The sequence below is a fragment of the Camelus ferus genome, chromosome 10, assembly GCF_009834535.1.
Source record: "Camelus ferus isolate YT-003-E chromosome 10, BCGSAC_Cfer_1.0, whole genome shotgun sequence".
Classification (NCBI taxonomy): Eukaryota; Metazoa; Chordata; class Mammalia; order Artiodactyla; family Camelidae; genus Camelus; species Camelus ferus.
The window spans coordinates 21,006,123-21,031,041 of NC_045705.1; the positions used below are offsets into that span (position 1 = coordinate 21,006,123).

At 37.7% G+C, this 24,919-nt stretch overlaps 1 protein-coding gene across 1 annotated transcript in view; it reads left to right on the plus strand.

Annotated features, from left to right (window-relative positions):
- Positions 1-512: 512 nt before the first annotated feature.
- The window catches only part of CAPRIN1 (cell cycle associated protein 1), a 33,471-nt gene continuing 9,064 nt past the window's right edge, over positions 513-24,919 (plus strand). The window contains exons 1-14 of the mRNA XM_032488442.1: positions 513-670; positions 1,239-1,454; positions 14,021-14,083; positions 14,193-14,279; positions 17,208-17,446; positions 17,533-17,615; positions 18,065-18,202; positions 20,117-20,169; positions 20,247-20,333; positions 21,442-21,597; positions 21,684-21,792; positions 23,518-23,579; positions 24,048-24,158; positions 24,370-24,519. Of these exons, the coding sequence (XP_032344333.1) occupies positions 1,239-1,454; positions 14,021-14,083; positions 14,193-14,279; positions 17,208-17,446; positions 17,533-17,615; positions 18,065-18,202; positions 20,117-20,169; positions 20,247-20,333; positions 21,442-21,597; positions 21,684-21,792; positions 23,518-23,579; positions 24,048-24,158; positions 24,370-24,519 (1,554 nt within the window). The 5' untranslated portion in view covers positions 513-670. The remainder of the gene's footprint in view (positions 671-1,238; positions 1,455-14,020; positions 14,084-14,192; positions 14,280-17,207; positions 17,447-17,532; positions 17,616-18,064; positions 18,203-20,116; positions 20,170-20,246; positions 20,334-21,441; positions 21,598-21,683; positions 21,793-23,517; positions 23,580-24,047; positions 24,159-24,369; positions 24,520-24,919) is intronic.

A 24,919-nucleotide genomic window follows, 5' to 3' on the forward strand; every position in this document is an offset into this window, starting at 1 on the left:
AGGTTACTGGGTGGTTATTTTGTGGGGGAAGCGGCAAGTTGTCTTTAGACCTTTTGGGGTGTGGGAGTTTGCTTGCTCTGCATACAGAAGGAATTCTAGAAGCTGGGATTGCACCACCCACTCTACGCACCGCTTGCTTGCAGGAGGCTTTGCCCCCACTCCCCGCCCCTCCACCAAATAAGGGTTCTTCGCCGGGCAGTCGCCAGCCTCATATCCAGCTGCTTGACACCTATTGTCCCCGTTTGGACGTCAAGCAACTTCGCCTGAAGGACCCTAGCTACGATTTCGCCCCAAACTCAAGGCACCGCTCCGGCAGCCTCCCGGGGGCCGCGCCGACCACGCTGAGAGGCCGCCTCCGCCCAGGCCAGGGGCTTGGGCAGGCCGTCGGGCGGCCGGGCTGCCCTTCTCCTCAGGCGTTTGCGTCGGGCAGGCCGAGCGGCCGCGAAGGCCCCCGCCCTCCGCTTCTCCCGCCCCCTCCGCCCCAGAGGGCTGGCTTCCTAAGTCCCTCCTGCTGCCGGCTCTCCGCCTCACTAGCAGCGGCTCTCGGTGCAGCGGGAACAGGGCGAAGCGGCCTGCGCCTACGGAGCGCACAACACTGCCCAGAACGCACCGCCACCCTTGCCCCCTCCGCCGCGCACTCGGGATCTCCAGCGGCCTCCGCGCGCGCACGGTGAGCGCCAGCCCAGACCAAGGCGCTGAAGGGGAAGAGGGCCGCTGCCCCGAGTGTCCTTTACCTCCGGATCGGCTGGACCTTCGCGAGGGGCTAGCTCCTCAAGTCTCCCCTCCCCCCCGCACCCCCACCTCGGTCATCTCCAGTGCCCTTCTCCACCCTTTTCCGCCTCTCCGCCCCGACCTCTCTTTTCCCTCCCTCGCAAGGCGGCGAGAGCCGGCCTTCCCCGGTGGGGACCGTTGCACTGGCCGTTGGCGGCCGGAGCTGTGAAGCCCCGCCCCCGGCGCGAGCCTCGGTGCCCCGGGGCGGGTAGGCCGGGCCCGCGGCCCGCGCGGGGGAGGGGCGGGGGCGGGGCGAGGCCCGGCCGGGCGCCCCGCTGGCGGGTCGCGCGCGATCCCGCGGTCTCTTCCTGCCCCGGCGGCGCGCACCGGCCCCGTCCCCACCCCCACCCGCTCGCGCAGGCTCCTTCTCGCTGCGCGTTTTGTCCCGCGTCTCGCCCCGTCCGCCGCCTGACTCGCCGCTCTTGTCCTTCCTCCCGCTTTTTCTTCTCTCCCTTCTGGGTCTCAAGATGCCCTCGGCCACCAGCCACAGTGGAAGCGGCAGCAAGTCGTCGGGACCGCCACCCCCGTCGGGTTCCTCAGGGAGCGAGGCGGCGGCGGGGGCCGGGGCCGCCGCGCCAGCTTCTCAGCACCCCGCAACCGGCACCGGCGCTGTCCAGACCGAGGCCATGAAGCAGATTCTCGGGGTGATTGACAAGAAACTTCGGAACCTAGAGAAGAAAAAGGTGCTAGAAGCTGGTGGGGAAGTGGGGGAAGGGAGGGTTTGATGCTCCAACCCTGACGCCTTCACTCTCCGGGTCTCGGACACTTCCCTTCCACCCGGTCCCCACCCCCACTCCCTGCCTCCCCAGTAAACGGGAGCGTCGTGCCCGGAAAACGGGCTTCGCGGGGAGGTGCTTGTCACCTGACCCGGACGCGGCCCTGGCCCCCGGGCCTCTATTACTCTCCTCCTGCTGCAGGCCAGGCCTTTGGCCTTTGGGAGTGGGATATATAGGGGTGGGGGCCTGTCCCGTCGCCGAGTCTGACTGTGAAATGCTTTTCTCTACGTGGCCGATGCCCGATTTCTTTGACGGGGTCCCGCGGGGGGAAATGAAGAGGTCTGGGGTGTGTTTGTGTGTGGGGGGTGCCTAGGAGCCAACCGACTGCCTCGAGGAGTGGAGGCGGCCTGTGTCCTATAACCCTGGGGCTTGTCCGCTCCGTTACCGTGTGCTTGAGGCCTGCTCAGTGGCCCCTCTTCTCTGTTGCGAGGGAAGTGTTTTTAGGATCTTAAACTAGAATTGCTTCTCCATCAGGCCCCTCTTGAGGTCTTAGATTTAGATAGGGGCTACCCACGCCCCTATCTGATAGGAGCCCCTACGTTTCCTTCTTTGTTTCTTTCAATTGTCTAGGTGCCCCCCGAGCCTCACGCTCTAGTCGATCCCGACAATTTTCTGCAGCGGCTTTTTGTCCTTCGAGGACTCTAAAGAGGGATGGGAGGGAGACTGCAACGCTCGAGATTCGTTGGGGGGTGGGTCCGGGTGAGTCCGAGGGGATCGCTAGGTCTCTGGGCACATGGAGAGCGCGTCTAACATGGCGGCGGCTGCGGGGAGAGGGAAGCTCTTTACAGGAGCTGCATTGTGAGCACAAAGCGAAAGCAGAGGGGGAGGGCAGAGAGCAGGCAGCCGCCCCGAATGGCCTCCCTTGCCCCCCTCCAAAAAAAAAGCCATACCCACAATTTTTGGGCCCAGTATTTAGCATTTCTAGGTCGCACAGTGAGGTTTATCTTCAAGTTGGGCTTTTGTTTTATGCTTTCAGCTCAGGACTGTGCTGGCTGTGTTTAGAGGGACACACGTGTGTGTGTGTGTGTGTGTGTGTGTGCGCGCGCGCGCGCTCGCATCTGTGCGTTTGTTTGCATGTGTAGAGCAAGGGTCTTGGCAGAGTGAATAATTCACCTTCAGTAAGATTAGAGGTGGAAAGGGAAAACAAATCAGTAAAATGGGGTAATTACATCTGTGAATATTATGCAAACTTTTGCCTTTTACCTTAAAAAGAAAATAACTTTCCTTTAATAGCTTCTGCTTATCTGCCTTTAGTAAAACGTTTATTATAACATCTTGAATTTTGTAGAAGTCATTTAAAAATGTTTAGCCAGCCATCTAATAGTGTTACTTAAGCTGTTGAAATAGTAAATATACTTGACTAAAATTTGGGCTGTGGGAAGTAATTTGAAGAAAACTGGTGCTATGTAGACCTTAATTATTTTAATTGCTTGTTTAATGATTTATTTTACATATTGGGGGGAGTTTTAAAATAGTTTTAGAATTGATAATTCTGTCTTCTGTATATGGAATTTTACTTGGATTTTATTTGAAATTGAAAGATGCACTAAATGTGGATTTCTACCTTTTGCTGATCGTTTATTTTGATTAAACACTGGTTTACTTTAGAGGTTTGAAAGTATAAGATTTATCAGTATAAACAAAGCAACATAGGATAAACATGCCCAAGACCAGTATCTTCATAGTACCTGCCATCTGACTTAGTTTTTGCTGCTCTATTTGAAATGGAGACTTAGGTACCTTTTAAAAACTCTTAATGTAATAAATCCTGTGAATCTGGTTGACACTTGAATGGCTTAATTTTCAAAATTCCTGAGAAATCTCTTCTTTTAAACTAGAAATCGGAAGATAAATATTAATAATGTAATATTTAAGTGTAGATATCTTAATATATTTATATTTTAATGAGTGAAAAGTGGTTCTTGAAAGATACTTATAAAGTCAGACACTGAGTACTAGTTAACTTGGTTGTTAGGTGACTGTTAGATTCTGGTGTTCAAGTGTGTCTGAAAAAATTAGAAATTTAGTTTATAAGCCCCATGAGGTCCTGAACTATGACAGGTCAAAACAGGTTGTATTACTATACATTCATTGCCTACCCCCTTCCCTCCCAATTAAAGAGAAAGTAATGTAATTATTATTACAGAAATGATAGACTAGGCTAGTAAGCACTGGAAAATGCCCTTGTAATGAAGAAGTTTTAACTAAACAAAGTAACAAATGCATTTTGTATCTTTTTTTTCTTAGTGTTTGAGTACTAGATAGCAGAAAGGTCAAATTACAGTTAAGTGAGGCTTCTTGGTAACTCACAGACTGAGCTACCTGCTTGTTCAATAGTTGAGTTGGCAGTACTGATGTTATGACTTAAAAAGTAAAACCTATAGTTTTAATAATTGAGACTCAAGGCATTTGGATTTTCCTCTAAACACGTGTGATTTCTAGTTTAAATTGAATTTTTGTATATCTAGATGATTTACTGTATCAAAGAATTTTAGAATGATTCATTTTTTTAGTGGTGAGCGTTTTTAATACATTTAAAGTAGGATTTATTTTACAAAAAAGTTTTGAACCTTTTTAGAAATGCTGTGGAGTAAAGTAAGATACTGTTTATAACTGGATTTCTTTTTACTTCAGTCCATTTAGCAAGTTACATTTGAGTTGTCTTTTAGTCTTGACCTTTTCATAGGAGCCTTCTGGACAAAATGCCTTTTTCCATGGAGTCTAAAATCAAGTATTCTGATAAAAATTATTGCTTGATTAGTAATACCACTTACAATAAGACGTAGAGAATTGAAATAATTTTATTGTACTTCATTGAAAAAACAGAGGTATTTGTTAATTTTCTAATAAGTTGGAGTCATTCAAGGAAAGCTGAGCATCTGTTCAGTGAGAATGCATACTTAACATTGATGAAATATGACACTATTATGTAATGCAACTAAATGGCCTGGTGGTTTTTGAAATTTGGGCTTTTAGACTACATAAGTGTTTAGCAAAGAGAAGAAATACAGCTATAATAAAAAAGAATCAAGTGTAAAACTACATTTACCAGTCTTTCTTGTGGGGGAGGTAGTTAGGTTTGTTTACTTATTTTTTAGAGGAGGTACTGTGGATTGAACTCGGAACCTTGTGTATGCTAAGCATGTGCTTTACCACTTGAGCTACACCCTCCTCCCATTTACCAGTCTCGGCTGATTAAAGTACAAGTAGTAATGAATTGAGTGATTGCCTAGTTTTCTTCATCAGTTCGTTGGTATAGAACTGGGCACTAGCCTATGCAAGATGATATTTTGAAACCAAATCTTAGTTTTAACTTGAGAGAGCTCATTTATATGGTAAGATGTAATCAGTTTTGATGTAGAATAAAGAATGTTTTAATAGGTAACATTATAACTTGTTATACTGTTTGTAAATATAATAAGTTAAGACAGTAGTAACTTTGGTAAGTGAAGGATTAACAAGTGTTGTCCAGCAAAACAGCCTGAGAGTTTTGTAACCAGCATGTGACCAGAAGTATAGCCAGAGTGTACTGTTTCTCATAATACTCTTAAGTTTTTTTGCTTTTTATATCTTTTCAGGTAATATTCTGAAAAAGAATTGTTAGGGTAACATTTCTTTCCAGAGCATTGCGGTATGCATCTATTTAGAATTTTCAGTGTGGCTGTTGTGTGGAATTTCTTTAAGTAGTTTGAAATAAAAACATTCCTATTTTGAAGCAAAATCTTCAGGATAACACTTGAAGTTTTTCTTGACAGTTAATATCGCTGCTGTGTTGGTTTTTCCAATGGTTGCATGAACTATTCCTCTGCAGTGCAGAGGGTATGGTACTTTGTTTTGCATTCACCTTGTCAAAGAAAAAAGGTATTTATAATGCTTAATTTGTTTCCCTCTGCATGTCTGGGTGTGCTCTTTGTGTGTGACATAGAGAAGTATTTAAAATTTGAATTTAAAAGAAAAAGATGTGAATTCCCTCATGTGATAACGTGAATACCTTTTTCTGGGATGAGAGTAGAATCCTAAGTATTGTAATGAGAATGTATTGTTTTAACCTGGCCATATTATTTTGCTCCAGGTTAATTCCCATGTGGCAGATATTTGTATCAGAATACATTTTGTATGAATTAGAGATTAAGCATATAATTTGTCATTTTATGTAATTAATTTCTTAGTTTACATTTAGAACTAGATGATTAGTCTAGTACTCTTTCATCTTTAAAAAAATTCATAAGTACTTGAAAAGGTTAGACTTATAGCAATATAGTCTTAATTTCATTATCATAATGTTACAGAATCTAAGATTTTTTAAGAGCTAAAGCCAACATAGAATTTATTCCAGTCCATTTTACAGAAGAGGAAATTAAGATGCTCATGTAAAAATGACCCAGGTTGAAATGGGAGAATTCCAAGGTCTCTTGTAATGTTTCAGGAGGGGTAGTGAGAATTTGTAATGGTGTGCAACATAGGTGGACTTTTTTATGTTAAAGCTGATCCTGTAGAAAGCCTTTTACTTCAGATCCTTTAATTTTAGAGTTCTTCTGTTTAAAAAAGCTGAAAGTAAAAGAAAAAAGCTCTTTATTTCTTTTTTGATAGACCTATATTAACATCTCATTGTTAAATTTGTGTTTGTAGGCGATCTAGGTACTAGGATCCAGAGACTAGCAGTACAAATGAGGTCCTGTTGTATCAGGCATCACTGGGACTTCATATTATTTTAAAGAAATGAACTCTTAAAGTTTAAATTCTGGTTTCTTTTTATGCTTACTTAGGTAAGCCCCAAATGCACATTCTCTATTCAAGCTTGGTATGTTATAGACTAGAAAATTTGGGAAAGCATTAGTAGAGAGAAGTAGGAGGTATGTCAGCCTTTCCATCTTAATTCTTGTGTTCCAGGCTTCTGGATATTTTTTAGTAATTAGTTCCTTTTTAGGGGCAAGGGGTGAGAGAATGTGTGGTATGTATGTAGTAGAGAAGAATTAGAGGAGTAGCAGAAGAGAAAGTCAGCCAAAGTTGGAATTGTAAGGTGCTTGACTTATGCTCTTCTTTTTATTTCTTCTACCAGCTATATACGAGTGCTTTTGTTTTGTCTTTTTGTTTTTGTTTTTTGATGGGGTATGAATGTAAAAGTATAGATGAAAGAGACTTTATTGAGCAGAGTTCAGAATTCATATTTCCTGAGGAAAGGGGAAGGTGTGCTTCTTGACCATGCTCAACTAGTGTGCTTCCTTTAACTTCCTCTGCTTTCTGTTGTCTGTACATTTCTTTGATGTTTTTATATTGCCTTATGTTCTTCTTACCTTATGTATTTTTCAAAATACTTAGTAAGCTCCTGGAGGACGGAGACTTATTAATATCACACCGTGGCATATGCTAAATAAATAATTTGCTAGTTTGACTGAATCATTACATAGAAATATTTGTAGCTTCATCAACAAAACCCTGTTGAAATGGATTAATCCATTAGGGGGAAAATGCTTTATGTACAGAGCTATATACTTGCACTGTTTTTTTTTAATTGAAATGAGATTTTTTTTTTCCTGAAGGATTTTCTTTTCTTTTTTTTTTAAGTTAACAGAGTTGATGAATAGCCAAGTAGAACTTATTTTAAAATCTAGATAGTCTAATATGCTTAGGAAGAAGGACAGATGATTCTTGGTGTTTGAGCCATTGTGAATTACTAGAAATTTCATTGCATTCCCCTTAATATTCTTACACAAACAGAAATAGCGGAAATATACTTCAATTATTGGGGGAAAAAACCTTTGGTCTCCATTTTAAATGAATTAAAGTTCACATCTTTTTACATTGAACTCCCAACAGCGTATAAACCATTCAGTTGTATCACCTCATCCCAGTGAGTAGTTCGGTTAAAGCAACTAATATAATTCAAAAGACACTTGTTAAGATTATCTATGATCATTTGTTTTTCAAATGCACAAGCTTTAGACTTTTTAAGAATATAATTCAAAGTAAGTGATGCTGGAACTCTAAACTTTTGTTTTCTTGCCTAGGGTCAGGTGCTTCCATTCATTCAGACTTAACTGCGTAATTACAACCAGTGGACAAGGAATAAGGGTTTTTAAAAATAGGATTATCTGTTTTTTCTTTCCAATTGGACAAAAAAACCCTCAAATTAAACTGGTTGGTTATCTGCTTGAAAAACTATCTTACGGTGGGATCTTATATAATACCTAATTTAGCATCCTTTTACTGTTCTTTAGTGTTTGGAAAGTCTGCAGTCTAGGGCCTGGTAGAATGCTCATTTCTGTTTTATTTTTGGACAGCCCTTAAAAGTTCATGACGTTAGAGTTAGATCCCTGCCACCACTGTTTGATACTTTGTTTTCTGGAACAACTCAGACTTCTGCTGCATGGTAAGGCTTCCAGCATTTGAAGAGAGCTGTTATGGATCATCTATGGATTGTACTGAATGTTCTCTCTACCCTCCTTTTAAAAATTGAAGAAACTTTTGATTCTTATCATTCCTGTCTTCTATGAATTTTACTAGCAACTGAGTCTCAACTGAATTGGTGAAAGGTGAATTGGAGGTAGTCAGCTGCCTACCACTATATGGCAAAGTCAGAACTGATGTTTCTAGGTGAAGAACAGGAATGCAGGGAGTGAGGACTTGAAATAATGTCACTGAAGATTATGGACAAATGAGAGGAAAAGAAATCTTTGACTTTTTGTCTTTGCACTGGTCATTCTATAGGTTCTTTCAGTACTATGGAAGTGATTTATTTGACCTGGAGACATAAAATGATTTTAGGTACAGCTAGGTGTTCCTACTACTTTTGTTCATCTTAGGCTTCATTTTTTAAGTGTTCTGTCCCAGTTTGGAGATTCCCTTAATTGAGAACAGGAGTTACATAGTTTCCCAGATACTCAAACTAAAGATGTTGTCTACTCCTACTCTTTCTTGTTGTGACTATTTACAAATTGTGTAGTTGAAGAATTTTTGGGTTTTTGGAGTCTTCTTTGCTTTTCTTTTTAACTGTTAAATTAAAAAAATTTCTTTTTCAATTGTTCATTTATGGAATTTGTTGGCTGTAACAGTAAAGGAGGAAAGCTCTGGAGGACAGCTATTTTGGATATTCATCTTCTGGCACCCTCATGGCACTGTAGTGAGTTTTTAAAAAACATTTCAGTAAAGTAACTGGTGATGATGAAAAATCTGTGGGAGGAATGGAAGATCTGTACTGCGATTCTGGGGAAAGAAAAGGAGGAAAACAGCAGCAGGGCAGAAACAAGATGTGGCCATGGCTGGAGTGCAGAGTGGGGAAATGTTGAGTCACAATTTTTTTGAGATTTATGACATTAGGCAAGTTATTTAATTGCCCTTTCTTTCAGTTTCCATTTAGATGAAATATGGTTGATAATAGTGCCTCCCTGATAGGGTTAGCTACCTGATACTTTAAATTTGAATGTGTGTCACATAATAAATACTGTCAACTATTACAGGCAACAAAGAAACAGGAGATAGAGTGCGACTGGGCAGCACTTATTAGGGTAATTATTTCTCAGTATCTAGTATTTTGACATTTATTGGGTGACGTCTATCCCACCTCTATACCATGGTTCTGCTTTAGAGATTCTGAGTAGTCTGGGAAATGGTTTGATTTTTATCTTGCTCATATGTGGTGCTAGAAATGAATTAAATTTTTTTTTTCTTATTTTCTTCTTCCTCTTCTTATTTTTGATAGAGATACAGGTGATTGAACCCAGGACCTCATGCATGCTTGGCATGCACTCTACCACTGAGCTATTCCCCACCCTCCGAAAAGGAATTTTTAATACTTGTTCAGTAGTTGAAAAAGGAACCCTAAATTGAATTTAAAGATAGGTATTTCAAGATAGAAAGACTGTAAGAGGGCAGGTTTTTGTTATGTCAATATTGTGGTAGGCTTTCTGATGAACATATCTTTATGCTAGAAAAATGGATCCAGTTGCCAGAAAAAAATACTTAATATTCATTTTATGTGGATGATATGAGTAGTTGACAAATTTGTCTTTACCACTCTAGTTTGGAACCATGTTCTAGCTTGGGGAAGAAAAAAGCTGTATTTGTCTGGAGTCCTTTACTCCTGTCTCTGCCCCCTCTCTTTTTGTTGGTGTTAATTTTGGATCCGTCAGTTTGATAAGCAAGTCCTTATTTATATATTGATTTAGTTTATACTGTAAATTTTAACCCCAAATGGACAGTTTTTCTACTTGGACCTAAATTAAGCCATTTGAATAGGATATATGACAATATGAATGAAGCTAGTTAAGGTACTGTCATTTGTCTCCAAGTAAGTATTCTTTCAAGTATTAGGCAGATTGTAGTTTTGGGACCACTGCAGATACCATATCCTTTTCCTTATTTTTAAAAGCTGCTTCAGAATGAGGTGGGATTGTAAGCCACCCTCATTTTGAAAAGTAGAAAATTAAACCAGTTGTGTGTCCAAAGAGGCTTTCTAATTCTGGTACAAAATTTGGCATTCACCAGAGTTGAATTGTAAAATACTCTAAATTTCTGGAGCTTTGACTCACAATGCAAGATTTAATAATACTTATAAATGGAAGATGGTAACTCTTCAGTGTTCAGATCATAAATGAATCTTATGCAAGTAATTACTAGGGTAAATAGATTTATAAGCTGCTCTAGAAAACCATCATTCAACAAGTTTTCTGAGTTTTTTTTTAAAGCTGAACCTTTAAGCAACCTATCTCCAAAATTGAGGCTGCCATGTAATGATTGCTAGGGTCACAATTCATATTATTTGTTTTGACTCAGAATAATTCCTTATTTCTGCATTCTACTGGGCTTGCTGTTACAAGGGGATTACAGTATATTTGACCTAAGTGAGTGTTTCTCAAACTTGGGCATGCATCAGAATCACTCAGGGCTTGATAAAACATAGATTGCTGGATCCCACCCCCAGAGTTTCTGATTGAATGGGCCTGGGGTGGTGCCTGAGAACTTGCATTCCAGCAGGTTCCTAGCTGATGCTGCTGTTGCTGGTTTGAGGACATCAGTTTGAGAATCACTGACCTAGACCAACATGGGGTTTCTGCTATATAGAAATGTGGTTATATGTTACAGTGAACAGAGGTCCCTTCAGTTGGTATTCCATGGTGATAAAGTCCTGTACATCTAAGCAGCCAGGAGATCCTGTACTATACTGATAAAAACAAAAACAAAACTAGTACCTTTTAATGCAAAACAGGGTTCTGTTGTCATCCTGCAGGCTTAGTAGTAAGTTTTGGTGTTTTCTTTGAATGAGAGAGCTATTTATTAGGAGCTGTGACCAGACCCAGGATCTTGTTTTCCTGAGGTGTGGGCAAGGGAGGGAAGTGGACAGGATATTTCTAACAGTAGTGTAGAAAGTGTTTACAGCTATAGAGGAACAAATGTAAAAGCTATGTTGAACTTTGGTTTTATTGTAGTTAGAAAAATGTTTCATGAAAGACCTGTAGTTTTTCATTCGATTAATAACTACAGTTTTTTTTTTTGGATTTCTATAAATGCATTGATTTAACTCACTAGGTGTGAGGAACTGTGGTCTGCTTTTTGAAAATCCGTTAAAGATGCTAGAGATTTTTCAGTTAAATCGAGAGTTTATTACACCTTTGTTCCCTCATAGTAAACGTCACTTTTTGTGGTGGTAGTAGCAGTCCTTCTCCCTTAAAAAATCATGGCTCTTAAATTATATTATGGATTTAAAAACTGGAAGCAATGTTATAGTAATGTAAAATCAAAATAAATGGATGTATGAGCTTTGATGAAATGCACAGATTTTTATTTTGGATGCTCAGAAGTCTTTTTGCATACTTTTTGGTGACAGTTTTCCATGAAGATGTGTACTGTGAAGCTTGAGTTTCACATAGTAGCTGCTTTCCCTTTTCATTTCCCTCTTAACCTTCTTCTAGTAATTGCTGTGCGACAGATTATTTCAACACTCACTTCATTTTATCATGCACACAGATGATGCCTGTCAGGGATTCAGACAAGGCATACACTGTGGTTGGTGTCTCTGCTCCATGATGCCTGGGTCCTCAGCTGGGAAGACTAAGTCTTGTTTACTCACATGTCTGATACCTGGGCTAGGATGACTTTTAACACTGGGATTGCTGATCAGAATTCTTGTATGAGACCTCTCTTCATGGCTTAGCTTCCTCATAGCATGGTAACCTCAGGGTTATTGGACATACATGATGGCTCAGGGTTCCTACCATGATTGGTTTCAGGGACGAGTAAACAGGGCAGAGATGCACTTCTGTTATGACTGAACCCAGGAAGTCATACAGAATCACTTCCACTGTACTCTGTTGGTTGAAGCCCACTCAGTACAGTGGCAGATAAATTGGGCTAGTTCTCAATGGGCGAGTGCCGAGGCCACATTGCAGAACAGTATGTGGGAGCCATCTTTAGAAAATATAATCTGCCATAGATCTCTGTGTTGGATAGATACTAAATTTCCTGTTGTGTAGAAAATTGGAGCTTTTCTGCTATAGGATATCTTATTCTATAGGATAATATAGATTCGTGCTCAAGGATTATTATAGGTGAAAGTCCTAACAATATCCTGAAATCTGACAATCTTAACATCTTTTATATAGCACCAGATTTTAATTTTTATTATATTAATTGTATGTCCATTGCAGAATATTTAAGTGTACAAAACAAAACGAAAAAGATTGCATCTGTAATTCTACCACTTAGGTACTATTCTTAACATTAAAAAATCTTTTTATATTTTTATATATATACAAACACTTTATAGGAATTTGATTTGACATCCATTTTGATTGGCATATATGATTTAAGTTCTCAAGACATTAAGTGGTAAAGTTAAAGCTCAGTATATAAAACTATCCTGCATGGGATATATAGTACATTCACTGTGTATTAATGTCTTGGTTTAGCAACAGTTACTTTAAAAAATGTACAATACCATGAAAGGGGGAGATAATAAATGCAAAGTATTAGCTAACAGCAGTTTTTCTTTTGCCTAGTTGCTAGAATTTTAACTATATTAGTGCTAAATTTCAGGCCCTCCAATTTGCCTGTCTTCTATTAACCACTTGTTTCTAAATAGAAAAATGTAGATTGTCATGCTATTATTATATCCTAAATCATAATTAAAGGTAAATTTTGTTTAGTTTTTTTTTCTTTAAAGAAAAATAGCCTCTTTAAAAAAAAGTAAATAAACTGTCTTCATTCATCCTCAGAGTGTTTGAGGCAGTTGAGCTTATCTTTTGCACATGGGATTAGGCCTGCCCTATTAGTGTAAAAATCTTGATTTTTTTTCAGCCAGTAGACTTGAATTTTATGTGTTTAGTTGGAGGTTTATTGATTGTATATAATAGCTCACCTAAATAAAATTGGATAGTTTCATCATCCTTTAATGTTTTACTGATTATAGTGATTTTATTTACCTTTAGTATAACTAAGGAATTGTGATAGGCTTTTTAATTTAGAGAACAAATGGTAGAATGGTTATGCAAGTTGACTCATAATTTTGGTACAAAGAAAATCATTTGACATAAAACAACTTCTAGCATTGCTTTTAAACTTATTTCTGTGCATCTGTGTTTCATCAGAATTGTTTCTTAATTTTATTACTGTTAAGAGTAAGGGACTATATATTTTTATAATTTGTGATTATTTAAAAATTGCCCCCTGTAATTTAGATTTCTACTTATTTCCTCTCCTCTGACCCTTAAGATTGCTTCAGTACCTTAGTATATTTTTGTGGGAGGGTCTTACCTAAACAATAGTAGCCTAGGAAACCTCCAAAGTTATCACCTTAGCAAAAAGGAAAAAAAAGATGACCTTAAACCAGAGGCTTAATTTTCTTCCCCTTCTCTTGCATATTTAATTACACTTGCAAGAAAATACTGAAAGCAAAGCTGTTGATTGATACACTGTGCCTGTAGCTGATATGATAGCTTGAACTTATTTCATGTTCAAGAGAAATGGATGAGGCACATCAAAGACAAAGTGCACATGTGTTTATTCAGGAAAAATACACTCTTTTTATCACTTACTCACATGGCAGGGGGAGGGAGGGACAAAAATGTAACACTTAATAAATATCTGATATGCTTACTTGGGTGTAAGTTGGACCCTAATCAAATTGTGGCCCTCACTTATGTGGGTAGGTATTATATGCCTGGGCCATCTGATACTTTTTTTTTCTGAGAAACCTAAAGAATAAGCAGTGTGTTATCATTGGCTTATAATACAATATTTGGTATCATTCAGTGTGGTTGGAGTATTTAAATTCATTTCTGTTGCTCACTATTAATTGGCATATTAAATAGCTCACTAAGCAATTTTATATGCTAACTTAAACTGTAATATATTTAAAAAGTATATTTAGGGCAAGATTTGAGACAAACTTAGAGGATTCTGTAGGTTTGTTATTTTAGTACAGTTTAGCTGGTATGTACTTTCAATATGGAATATAATTACTTTTTCTTTTAATATAGGGCAAGCTTGATGATTACCAGGAACGAATGAACAAAGGAGAAAGGCTTAATCAAGATCAGCTGGTAAAGATGTTATATTTTATTAAAGATTTTATGCTCACTATTTTTAATAAGAAAATTAATTTTGTGTTTGTGTTTCTAGTAAATTTGGTTTCTGTCTTTGTTGTTTTAGGATGCCGTATCTAAGTACCAGGAAGTCACAAATAACTTGGAGTTCGCAAAAGAATTACAGAGGAGTTTCATGGCATTAAGCCAAGATGTAAGTAAAAGATAGTATATATGTTTATGAAACATTAAAAATGAGGAGAGCAAAAAATTTTTGTTGTCTGAGTTTTTAGTTCTTGTGTTACCTTTGATAAGCTCTGCAGGAGGAGAGAATTGGATCCAATTATATCTAAGATGCTTTCCAATTTCTGTAAGGTTTAGTGTAACACCTGAAAGATGCCTTTTAAAGGGACTGAGTTTCATATATGGCAGACACATATGGTTTAAAAATTATCTATGTAAATATATACAGTTGGCCTTCTGTGTCTTCAGGGTCTTCATTTAAGGACTGAAATGTTAGGTTGGTTGAATCTGCAGATATAAAGGATGGACTGTAAGGGACTTGAATATCCATGGATTTTGGTATCCATGGGAAGAAGGCTGTGGGCCTGGAATTGATTCCCCTTGGATACAAAGCAATGACTCCATAAACATGGTTGCTGTTTATCTTCCACGTATTCTTTTGTGCCAAATGACTTACAATCCCATTAGTCAGAAAATAAAGAGGCTTGTTAATATAATTGGTAACTATTTTCTCCATTAGGAATCGTAAGGGATGTTGCCAGTTGATACACTGCTCTTGTGTCAACTCTTGACCCAACAAAGTGGCGTGTTTTTTCCCCAATATCTTTTGATTTGCAACAGGGTAAAAATTAAATACAAGCAAAGTCAAATAATTTGTTGAAAATTGAGACCAGAAAATTAATACCTTTCTGAATTAGAGTTAGCTTATTTGGAGAAGGTTTTAAAATGCCATTGAAATATAAAGCTGCCTCTGATTTGGTGAAATGAATAAACAAAACAGTTTATTATGTGATGAGAGACAATGCAGTACAGAGATAAAAAGTTTTGATTCTGAAACAAGACTGCATGGTTTGAGTAATAATTCTACCACTTTTACTTAATAGTTATATGAGTTTGAGAGTTACTTATCTTCTCTATTCCTGTATCAGTCAGAGTTTTCCAGAAACAGCCAGTAGGATAGAAAGGGAAGGGTAGGAGAAGAGAGAGGAGAGCTGTCACGCTGCTTCAGTTTTCTAGTCTGTAAAAATGGCAATAATAATAGTACCTACCTCATTATAGAATAGTGCTTAGAACAGTATTTGATGCATAACTAATATATTTCATGTACTTAATGTTATTGTTACTTATTAAATTTGATTAATGGTGGAAAATATTGATGACACCCCTCAAAATGGAGTAAAAGAAATTTAATTTACACCCAAGTAGGGATTTGTTCCACTTAGCTTAGATCAGAGCTCAGGCTTGATGAACCCTGCCCAATTTCTTGTTCTGAGGGTTTTTTTTTTTTTTTTTAATAGGGGTCATAGAAGTAGAATTGCTATATACAATTTAATATAGAATCTATTTCTGTCACTATGTAAATGAAAATAACTTGTATCCTCTTTTGCTTTTTTATTAACATTGGTGTTTTCAGGAACTTCACTGGGCCTTTAACTTCATTGGCAGTCCTTTTATTTAACTCTGATCCTTTGTTACACTTTCCACAGTTACTAACTTATTTTGTTTGTTTCACATTCAGGAGCTTCTTTGAAAGTTCTAGCCTACCTTTTCAAGTCTTTTTGTTCTTCTCTACTTGAATTGCTCATTTCATCCAAAGTAGCTTCTTTATTATCTTACTTCATTTGCTTTCTTGACTTACTTTCTCATTCCTGCCTTTTTTCCTAGGTTTCTTGCCTCCAGCTGCTTTTAAAAACCTCTCTACCCTAAAATTGCACCTCATCCCTCATAAGACCCATGTTAGGCGTAGATGTCACTTTCTCTTTGGAAGCTTGCTTGACTACCCTTGCTTAGAGAGATCTCTCTCTCTCTCTCTCTGTTCATATGTACTCTTCACTTAACTGTTTATTGCTAATATACTATTTAATCTGTTACCTTGTCTGCTACCATTGTAAATTTGACTTATTACAACCTTCATCGTTACTTCCAGGTCTCACTTCCCCTTTTCTCCCTTTATTATATATTTCATGTGTCCTTATTTTGGTTTTCTCTTAGTTTGCCCTAGTGAGGGTTGAGAAAGGGGAGAAGATGGGAAGGAAACACAGAGTCATTGCTCTTAAAAAGACTGACCTTTCATTGACCCCAAGCTGATGCTAGACATGGAAAGAAGAGAAATATTTGAGTTTGGCTGATGCTCTCTCTCCAGCCTTCCCAGGGAATGAAAAGAGTAATGGAAGGAGAAATATAGTGGGAAAAATATATTCATACGTAGCTTTTACCTGTCTTAAACTACCATCTTTTCTGCCAGCATCCTTTTATTCATAAAAACAAGTCAGTTTTAGTCACTATTTTAAATAAGTTGGAATGCCTTTATAATGCCAGTGGTGGATTGTTTGGGATGAGGGGGCAGTAGTGGGTTTTGACATCTCCTTGTGAACCAGTAATAGGCACTTAAAGTTAGAATTTTGGACCATGTTTTCATAGAGAGAGATAGAATTTTTTTTTTTTATTTTGGCTGTGGTTGGGTTTCTTTTTTAATTGACTCAGAACCTTGATTAAAATTTTTAATTTTCATGCTTTTTATTATGGAAAATTTCAAAACTTAAAGGAAAAGACTAATGAAATCACATTTTGCCATACTAGCTTCTACAGTTATCATTATCTCATGGGCAGTTATATTTCGTATATACTCACATCTTCTCCTTTGTCCCATCTCTTAGATTATTTTGAAGCAAATCCCAAATACGTTGTTTCATTGGTACCATTTGAGTAGTGTAATACTTTTTAGGGAAAGATACGTTTTGAATTTCTAACAGCTACCTAAAACAGATTGTTCATTGAACTATTTTTAATCATTCTTTTATAGGTGAGGGTCACATCTAACTTAATGAGTAAAATATGTGTTATTTACAAAGGAGTTAGGTAAAATTCATTTTTGTCTTATGTTTATATTCTTACGCAGATTCAGAAAACAATAAAGAAGACAGCACGCCGGGAGCAGCTTATGAGAGAAGAAGCTGAACAGAAACGTTTAAAAACTGTGCTTGAGCTGCAGTATGTTTTGGACAAATTGGGAGATGATGAAGTGCGAACTGACCTGAAGCAGGGTTTGAATGGTGTGCCAATATTGTCTGAAGAGGAATTGTCGTTGTTGGATGAGTTCTACAAATTAGCGGACCCTGAACGAGATATGAGCTTGAGGTAGAGTGGTATTTGTTAATAGGAACTTCTAAATGTTGTGTTGAGTTGACAACTAAAAGGTAATTAACTGGATGTTTTATTATAAGGTTGAATGAGCAGTATGAACATGCCTCCATTCACCTGTGGGACTTGCTGGAAGGGAAGGAAAAACCTGTATGTGGAACAACCTGTGAGTATCACTGACTGCTTTTGAGTTTGTGACTAGGAAATTTAATTTCCTATGTAAAAGTAATGTTCATTAAAGAAATTTTAGAGCTGTGTAAATAACATCCACTGTTTACTTTTTGGTTTGCTTCTTTTTATATCTTTTTATTTTTATGTTTTTGCAATTTCTTTTGTGTCTTAGTCAAAATGCCAGCATCAAACAACCACGAGTCTGTAAAGATGAGATACCTGAATTAACATGGTTTTGTTCATAATTTTATTCTGCTTGAGTTGGACAGATCACCTATCATTTTGTAATAAATTCTGTTGGAATTTAATGTTTTTATGTTTTTAAGTAACAGTTGATGAGGTTTTTTTTTCCTTTCTTACCACAGTATTTTGTAGAATATTGAATCTTATTCAATCCAGGCATCCTCAGATAGTCCAAGATTATAATTCATGTTCTGTTTTTAGATAAAGCGCTAAAGGAAATTGTTGAGCGTGTTTTCCAGTCGAACTACTTTGACAGCACCCACAACCACCAGAATGGGCTGTGTGAGGAAGAGGAGGCAGCCTCAGCGCCTGCGGCTGAAGACCAGGTAGCAGAAGCTGGTGAGTGCTCAGGTGGATACGTGCTTTAGAGTTCTGGTTTACTTTCCTTTGCCTCAAGTTCAAGCTATACTTTGTGGGTTTTTGTTTTTTTTCTAATTAATAGACTATTTTTTAGAGCAGTTTCAAGTTCACAGCAGAACTGAGCAGAAATTACAGAGTTCGCTCATAGCCCTCCCCAGCCACACGTATATACTCACCTTACCTTCCACACCCCTCATCAGTGTGGCATATTTGGTACAATCAATGAACCAACATGGGCACATTATCAACCAAAGTCCACAGTTTACATTAGGGTTCAGTTTTGATGTTGTTCATTTTATGGGTTTTGACAAATGCATAATGACATGTAGCCACCACTATAGTATCATACAGAATAATTTCATTGCCCTATAAATCGCTTGTGCTCCACCTATTCACTCCTCCCTCCCTCTTCCCAAATCCCTGGAAACCACGATCTTTTTATTGTTTCTGTAGCTTTGCCTTTTCCAGAATGTCATTTGATGGGAACTGTACAGTTTGTAGCCTTTTCAGGCTGGCTTTTTGTTTAGTGATACATCTTTTAAGTTTCTTCCATGTCTTTCATGGCTCGATAGCTCATTTCTTTTTTTTTCTTTTTACTGTACATATATTTTTAAATTTACATATATGTACTGTTCATTGTTTCTAAGAACGTTTAGAGCTTTAGCTTTTTGAACTTCCATAGTTATCAAAGGAATAAAGCCAACCACAAAATAAGAATTAATTCAAAAAGATACATACTCCCTACTATTAACAGCAACATTATTTATAATTGCCAAGATGTGAAAACATCCTAAATGCAGCATCAGTCGTTGAATAGAGATGCAGCTCAAGCTATACATTTGTTTAGTTATATATGTACACTTAGATTTTTAAAGAAACTTAAACATGACCAAAATTAAGACAAAGCATGTAAACAGTAAGTCCCAGAGGTATTAAATATTAGTTGTTTATCTTATTGATCCTGATCGCTGTTACAAACTGATACTTCTCTTGCTGCAGTATTGCTGGGCTAGAGTATGGATGAGGGGCAACTGTTAAAAGGTTTTTCAAATAGATTTTTGGCTGATGGGCCCAGATTTATTGCTGTCTACCATGCCAGTACGTGAGGTGAATGGTACAAGGTTTTGTTCTGTTTTTTGGCTTTTTTTTTTTTTTAAATGATGGAGAGATTATAACTCCGTGATCTTGAACTGTAAATTCCTCAGTTGCCAGAGATCTGTTCTAGCAGCCAGCACATAACTAATATGTAGGTAAGCACCTAACTATGAGTACTTTTAAAATTTTGACTGCTGTTTCTAAAAGCATTGTTGGAGCATAAATTTTGTGATGGGTGAAAGCATGGATTCTAGAATCAGACTGCCTGGATAAAATCTTGGCTACAATACTTATTAGCTATGTAACTTCGGGCAAGTTACTGAACTTCTTTGTACCTCAGGTTCTCCATTTAAGAAGTGATCTGTAAAGTATGTATACAGTGCCTGGCACGTGGAAAGCACTTTATACAAGTGTTAGCTACTAGGTTGAAACTAGAAGGGAAAATTGGACATGGATGAAATTTATGGTTGTAGATCAAAGTAGGGGCGCCCCCCACCCATACCACTTTTACCAAATAGATTAAAATAGAGAGTAGAGTTCTGCACTATTGGTATTCTACTTGATCCAGAATAACTACTGTTGAAACTAAAGTAATTTATTCTGGAATAAATGGTAAGGAAAACTCATTGTACATATACTATTGTAAGAATAATAAAATGTAAAAACTTACTATTAACTGTAACTTTGTAAATAAATTCAGACTGTGTAATGGTGAACAGTTTACTTATTTGGAGTTTAAATGAAGAGTTAACTTTTTAGATTTCTTACACTCTTTTGTATCATTTTTTAACCTCTTAGAACCTGAGCCAGCAGAAGAATACACTGAACAAAGTGAAGTTGAATCAACAGAGGTATAATTTTTATTTAATGCTTCCTTTCCCTTTCTGCCTTCCGAACATAGGTCTCAAACATTTACTTTGCTTTGCAGTATGTAAATAGACAATTTATGGCAGAAACACAGTTCAGCAGTGGTGAAAAGGAGCAGGTAGATGAATGGACAGTTGAAACAGTTGAGGTAAGAGTTCTATTGTTGCAAGGTTGATGTCTTTTGTCTTTAATTAGTAATTTTCATCTTTACTAAGAACAAATTTAGATCAAGTCTTTTGCAGTATTCGTACATTGTATTATAGTAACTCATTATACAAGACTATTCTGTTTGAAAAGTTATTTATTTATCTCTGTGGATATTTAATATAATCAGTGCATTGCTGATCCAATTACAAGAAATTATGTAGATATACATGTATAACTTGGGGAGTTGATATATCTATTTAGAGTACACGATAGAGTACACGATACGTCTGTTATCAGGTTGCTCTGTAAAAATCTGGGCTTGCATGTGAATAGCCTTCAGAAGACCTACCTTCCAGGGGGTACATTGCAGTGTCACCTTAGACGACTCCTTCACCCTAATGTTGTTCAGTTACCAGGCTCTATTAGCTCAGTATTGCTTGTAAAGGAAATAAGGTTATGACTTGCCCAGGCTCAACAGGTATGACTTGCCCAGGCTTCAAAGCCAGTCAGAAGAATATAAATTTCATGTAATAAAAATTAGTGAGATTTCTCAGCAGAGAGGGGAATTACTAAAAACAATAATCGGGAAGTTATTAGAGCTAGGAAAATGATACGTGAAGTGAGCTTTGGCTTTTGTAGCAGTTTAGATGAGGCGATAGAGCTTGATCCTGTGGTATTGGCAGAGAGAATAAAATGATGGGAAGTCAAAGGTTGATGATAGCTAACATTTCTTGAATGTTCAGTATGTATCAGGTATTGAGATAGGTATATATTTGATACAGATATATAGGTTTACTTAATATAGAAGGCTTAACAGTTAAAGCAAAATACATGATTTTAGGAAGCAAACACAGATAGTCTTTGAAAGCAGTTTACAAGGAAAATCTGAAACGCTGCGTGGAAGCCCTGTGGAATTGGAACTACTGTAGAAGTGATAGCATTGATCGGAATGTTAAATTTGGCATAATTTGGTCAGGTTGACTATTTTCAAGTCTGCTATTCTGTTTACAGTACAGATGGCACATGTAATTTGGGGACTGGTCATGATGGTAATGAATGGAGCTCTGTCATTCTACTAATCCACTCCCCTCTCCTTCTCTCCCACTTAGGTGGTAAATTCACTCCAGCAGCAACCTCAGGCTGCATCTCCTTCAGTACCAGAGCCCCACTCTTTGACTCCAGTGGCTCAGGCAGATCCCCTCGTGAGAAGACAGCGAGTACAGGACCTTATGGCGCAAATGCAGGGACCCTATAATTTCATACAGGTAGGTGAAGTTTAGTGAAACACTATTAACAGAAAATTTAAGTGTTTACATTGTTTAGCTTCACTCCATTATATCCTAACTTGCAGGATTCAATGCTGGATTTTGAAAACCAGACCCTTGATCCTGCCATTGTATCTGCACAGCCTATGAATCCAGCACAGAACATGGATATACCGCAGCTGGTTTGCCCTCCAGGTACATTTTTATGTGAGAAATAAAGTATAGAGCCAATGCTTTCAGGGTTTTATTAAGTTTGTGAAAACTAATTTTTTTCTTTTTAATGCTTGCTTTTAGATCTTGTATCTTTTTTTCCCCCTTGTTGGAGAGGTAATTAGGTTTACTTGTTTATTTTATTTTTAGAGGAGGTACTGGGGATTGAACCCAGGACCCTGAGTATGTTAAGCATGCACGCTACCACTTGACCTATACCCTCCTGCCTTGTATCTTTTAATTTGATAAGAATGTTACTGTTTTTTCCTATAGTAAGAACATTAGCTGTAGTTCCATCACTGAACACACCAACACCCAGAAATGGAACATTACCAGTACCCCAGAAGCCTACTTGTCTTCCCTTTCAGGCACTACTTAACCTCTTTCCCTACCTCGTAGTAACCACTTCCTGACATGTAAAACTGACCTGTTTTTCCTCTTTTTTGTGTATAAGTGAAATTTTGCTTGGCTTTTTAAATTTGAAAATTAATCTAGGAATAAAAATAATAGAAGTGTCGTTCTCTGAAGGATGATTGCAGCTTTTTAGGAAAATTTCTGAATATTTTATTACTTTGAAAATGAGATGCAATAGTGAAGTGGGTAAGTGAATGCTTAAGAGGAAAGGGGAAGAGGTAGACCAGAAGACTGCTGAAGCTTCAAACTCTTAACTAGTCTTACACCATTATTTGAAACGGCAGCACACTAAACAGGGTTGGTGACTTGTATTGAGTTAACTGGAGTATCTCTTTAGGACCATTAGTAATTTTGAGTTTTGTAAAACCTTTCCCAGAGCATGTCAGCATTAAGGGCATAATAGTGGAAGCATTTATAAAGTAACACACTTAATGTTGTTAATCTTAAATGTCATAAAAGGAGTTGCTGGTAAAATGTTTAATGAACAGTTAATATGGTAAGGAAGTTAGCATTTCTCTAAAGTAGAGGAAGCTCATCTCTACTAGGAATTAGAAAACAGATGAGGGAATCAAAGTTACTAGTGTTCGTTTTTTGAGCTCTACTAGAGGAAGAAAATAACAGTTTTCTTAGCTGTGCCAGTCAACAAATGTAGAACTGATGTAACCTATAAAGCTAGTTAGATATTCAGGTAATGCTGAGTCCACTAAACCCTCTGGTAAAAACCAGTGATTTCCAAATGACTGACCAAAGATACTGTATTTTTGACTATTTAAACATGGTTTGGGAGGGGAGTGGAAGGATGGTAGGTTGGCAATAATATGCCCATTGAGTTGAATATAGGTTTTTTAAAGATATATATGTATATATATTTTATCCTGTGGAAACATTTGAAATTATACTGAAAGTTGATAATGTTAAAATGTTACTGAATATTATCTATCTAATAAAGTCTTAAGAGTAATGCTACTTTATAGTTAGTTTTAAAAGGCTTTTTCATGGAAAGCACTGGCATTGATTATCATTTTTTTCTGTATCTTATTGTCAGTACTATCTCACTAACATCTGATGTTAACCTTTGCAAAACAAAGTGAAAGCCCTTGTGACAGTTGACTATCAATTAATTGAAAATACCCACTTGAAAGCTAAAATCCTACTTACACTTCCCCATTTAGTTTCATGATTGCTAAAAAGTTTATTTAGGATTTGGCTATAGAAATTTGACTTTACCAAACAAGTAAAACATCTCTGAAGAGATTTGATTTTGTATAACAGTATTTTTTTGGGTCAATTTTGCAGTTCATTCTGAATCTAGACTTGCTCAACCTAATCAAGTTTCTGTACAACCAGAAGCTACACAGGTAAGAGTGATAATGTTTTTGCAGGTTTGTTTTTAATCAGTTCTTGGGTCTCTTAGTTTATGAAAGCCAGGTATGAATTTGATCAGTGTCCAAATCTGGCATGGGTAGCCATCAGCCTTTATTTCCATGTTAACATTTAGTTTTCTTTTGATGAACTAAAATTTTTTTTGTTAATTCTGTGTTCTGTAATTATAGTGAAGGAAGGAGATTTTTAATTTTGAACTGAGAATTTGAGAAGACATTTTAGATGTCATAATCCTAAAATTTAGTGTAGTTGTTACCATCTTAGAAGCATTTGTGGGGAACTTAATAACTGGACTAGGGTTTATTTAACTTTGAGCTTTAATAGTATATGTATTTTTGCAGTTGTTAGGTTCTATAGTCTCTTTTACAGGTATATCTTTCTTAGCTCTTTATGTATTAGAGTTGGTTTTTAACAGAATGAAGCTTTGATTTACTTCTTTGTAGGTTCCTTTGGTTTCATCTACAAGTGAGGGATATACAGGATCTCAACCCTTGTACCAGCCTTCTCATGCTACAGAGCAACGACCACAAAAGGAATCAATTGATCAGATTCAGGCAAGTTCTGTTACCAGGTTATACAAACTCGATGAGGCACTTGTACATGAATTGGATGAAGGTAAATAACTGTTAATATAGTGTCTCTTCTTTTTGGACCTAATGCGCTATATAGTGTTTTTATTTCATAAAATAGTTTGGTTAACATCTGTATGGGTAGTAGACTTGGCTTAGTTTACCACTAAAGTGCATCTGTTCACTTTGTGTTTAGGCAACAATCTCTTTAAATACAGACCAGACTACAGCAGCATCATCCCTTCCTGCTGCTTCTCAGCCTCAGGTGTTCCAGGCTGGGACAAGCAAACCATTACATAGCAGTGGAATCAACGTAAATGCCGCTCCATTCCAATCCATGCAGACGGTAAGCAAATTAGTTTAACTGACATTTAAGTGCCTGGTGTATACTGTCTTCATGCTAAAGTCTCAGCAAAAAGTCTTTAACTTTGTGCTTGAGTCTGCACCTACCCTTACTGTAAGGTATATTTAATTGAACATAAACTCATTTTTTCTGTTCCAGAGATAAATTTGCATCTCTGGAGTTATGTGCCCACGTCCTGTTCTGTAGTTTTACCCTTTTGATTTTATTAACACAATTTTAAACATGTTAAAAAGTAGACTAATAAAACATCTCTATATATAGATCATTACCTAGATTTAACAATTATTTATATTTTGCTCTATTTGCGTAATCTTTTATTTTACTGAAGGGTATCTCAAAGTGAGTGAATAGACATTATTATGATACGTTACCTTGGTTCTTC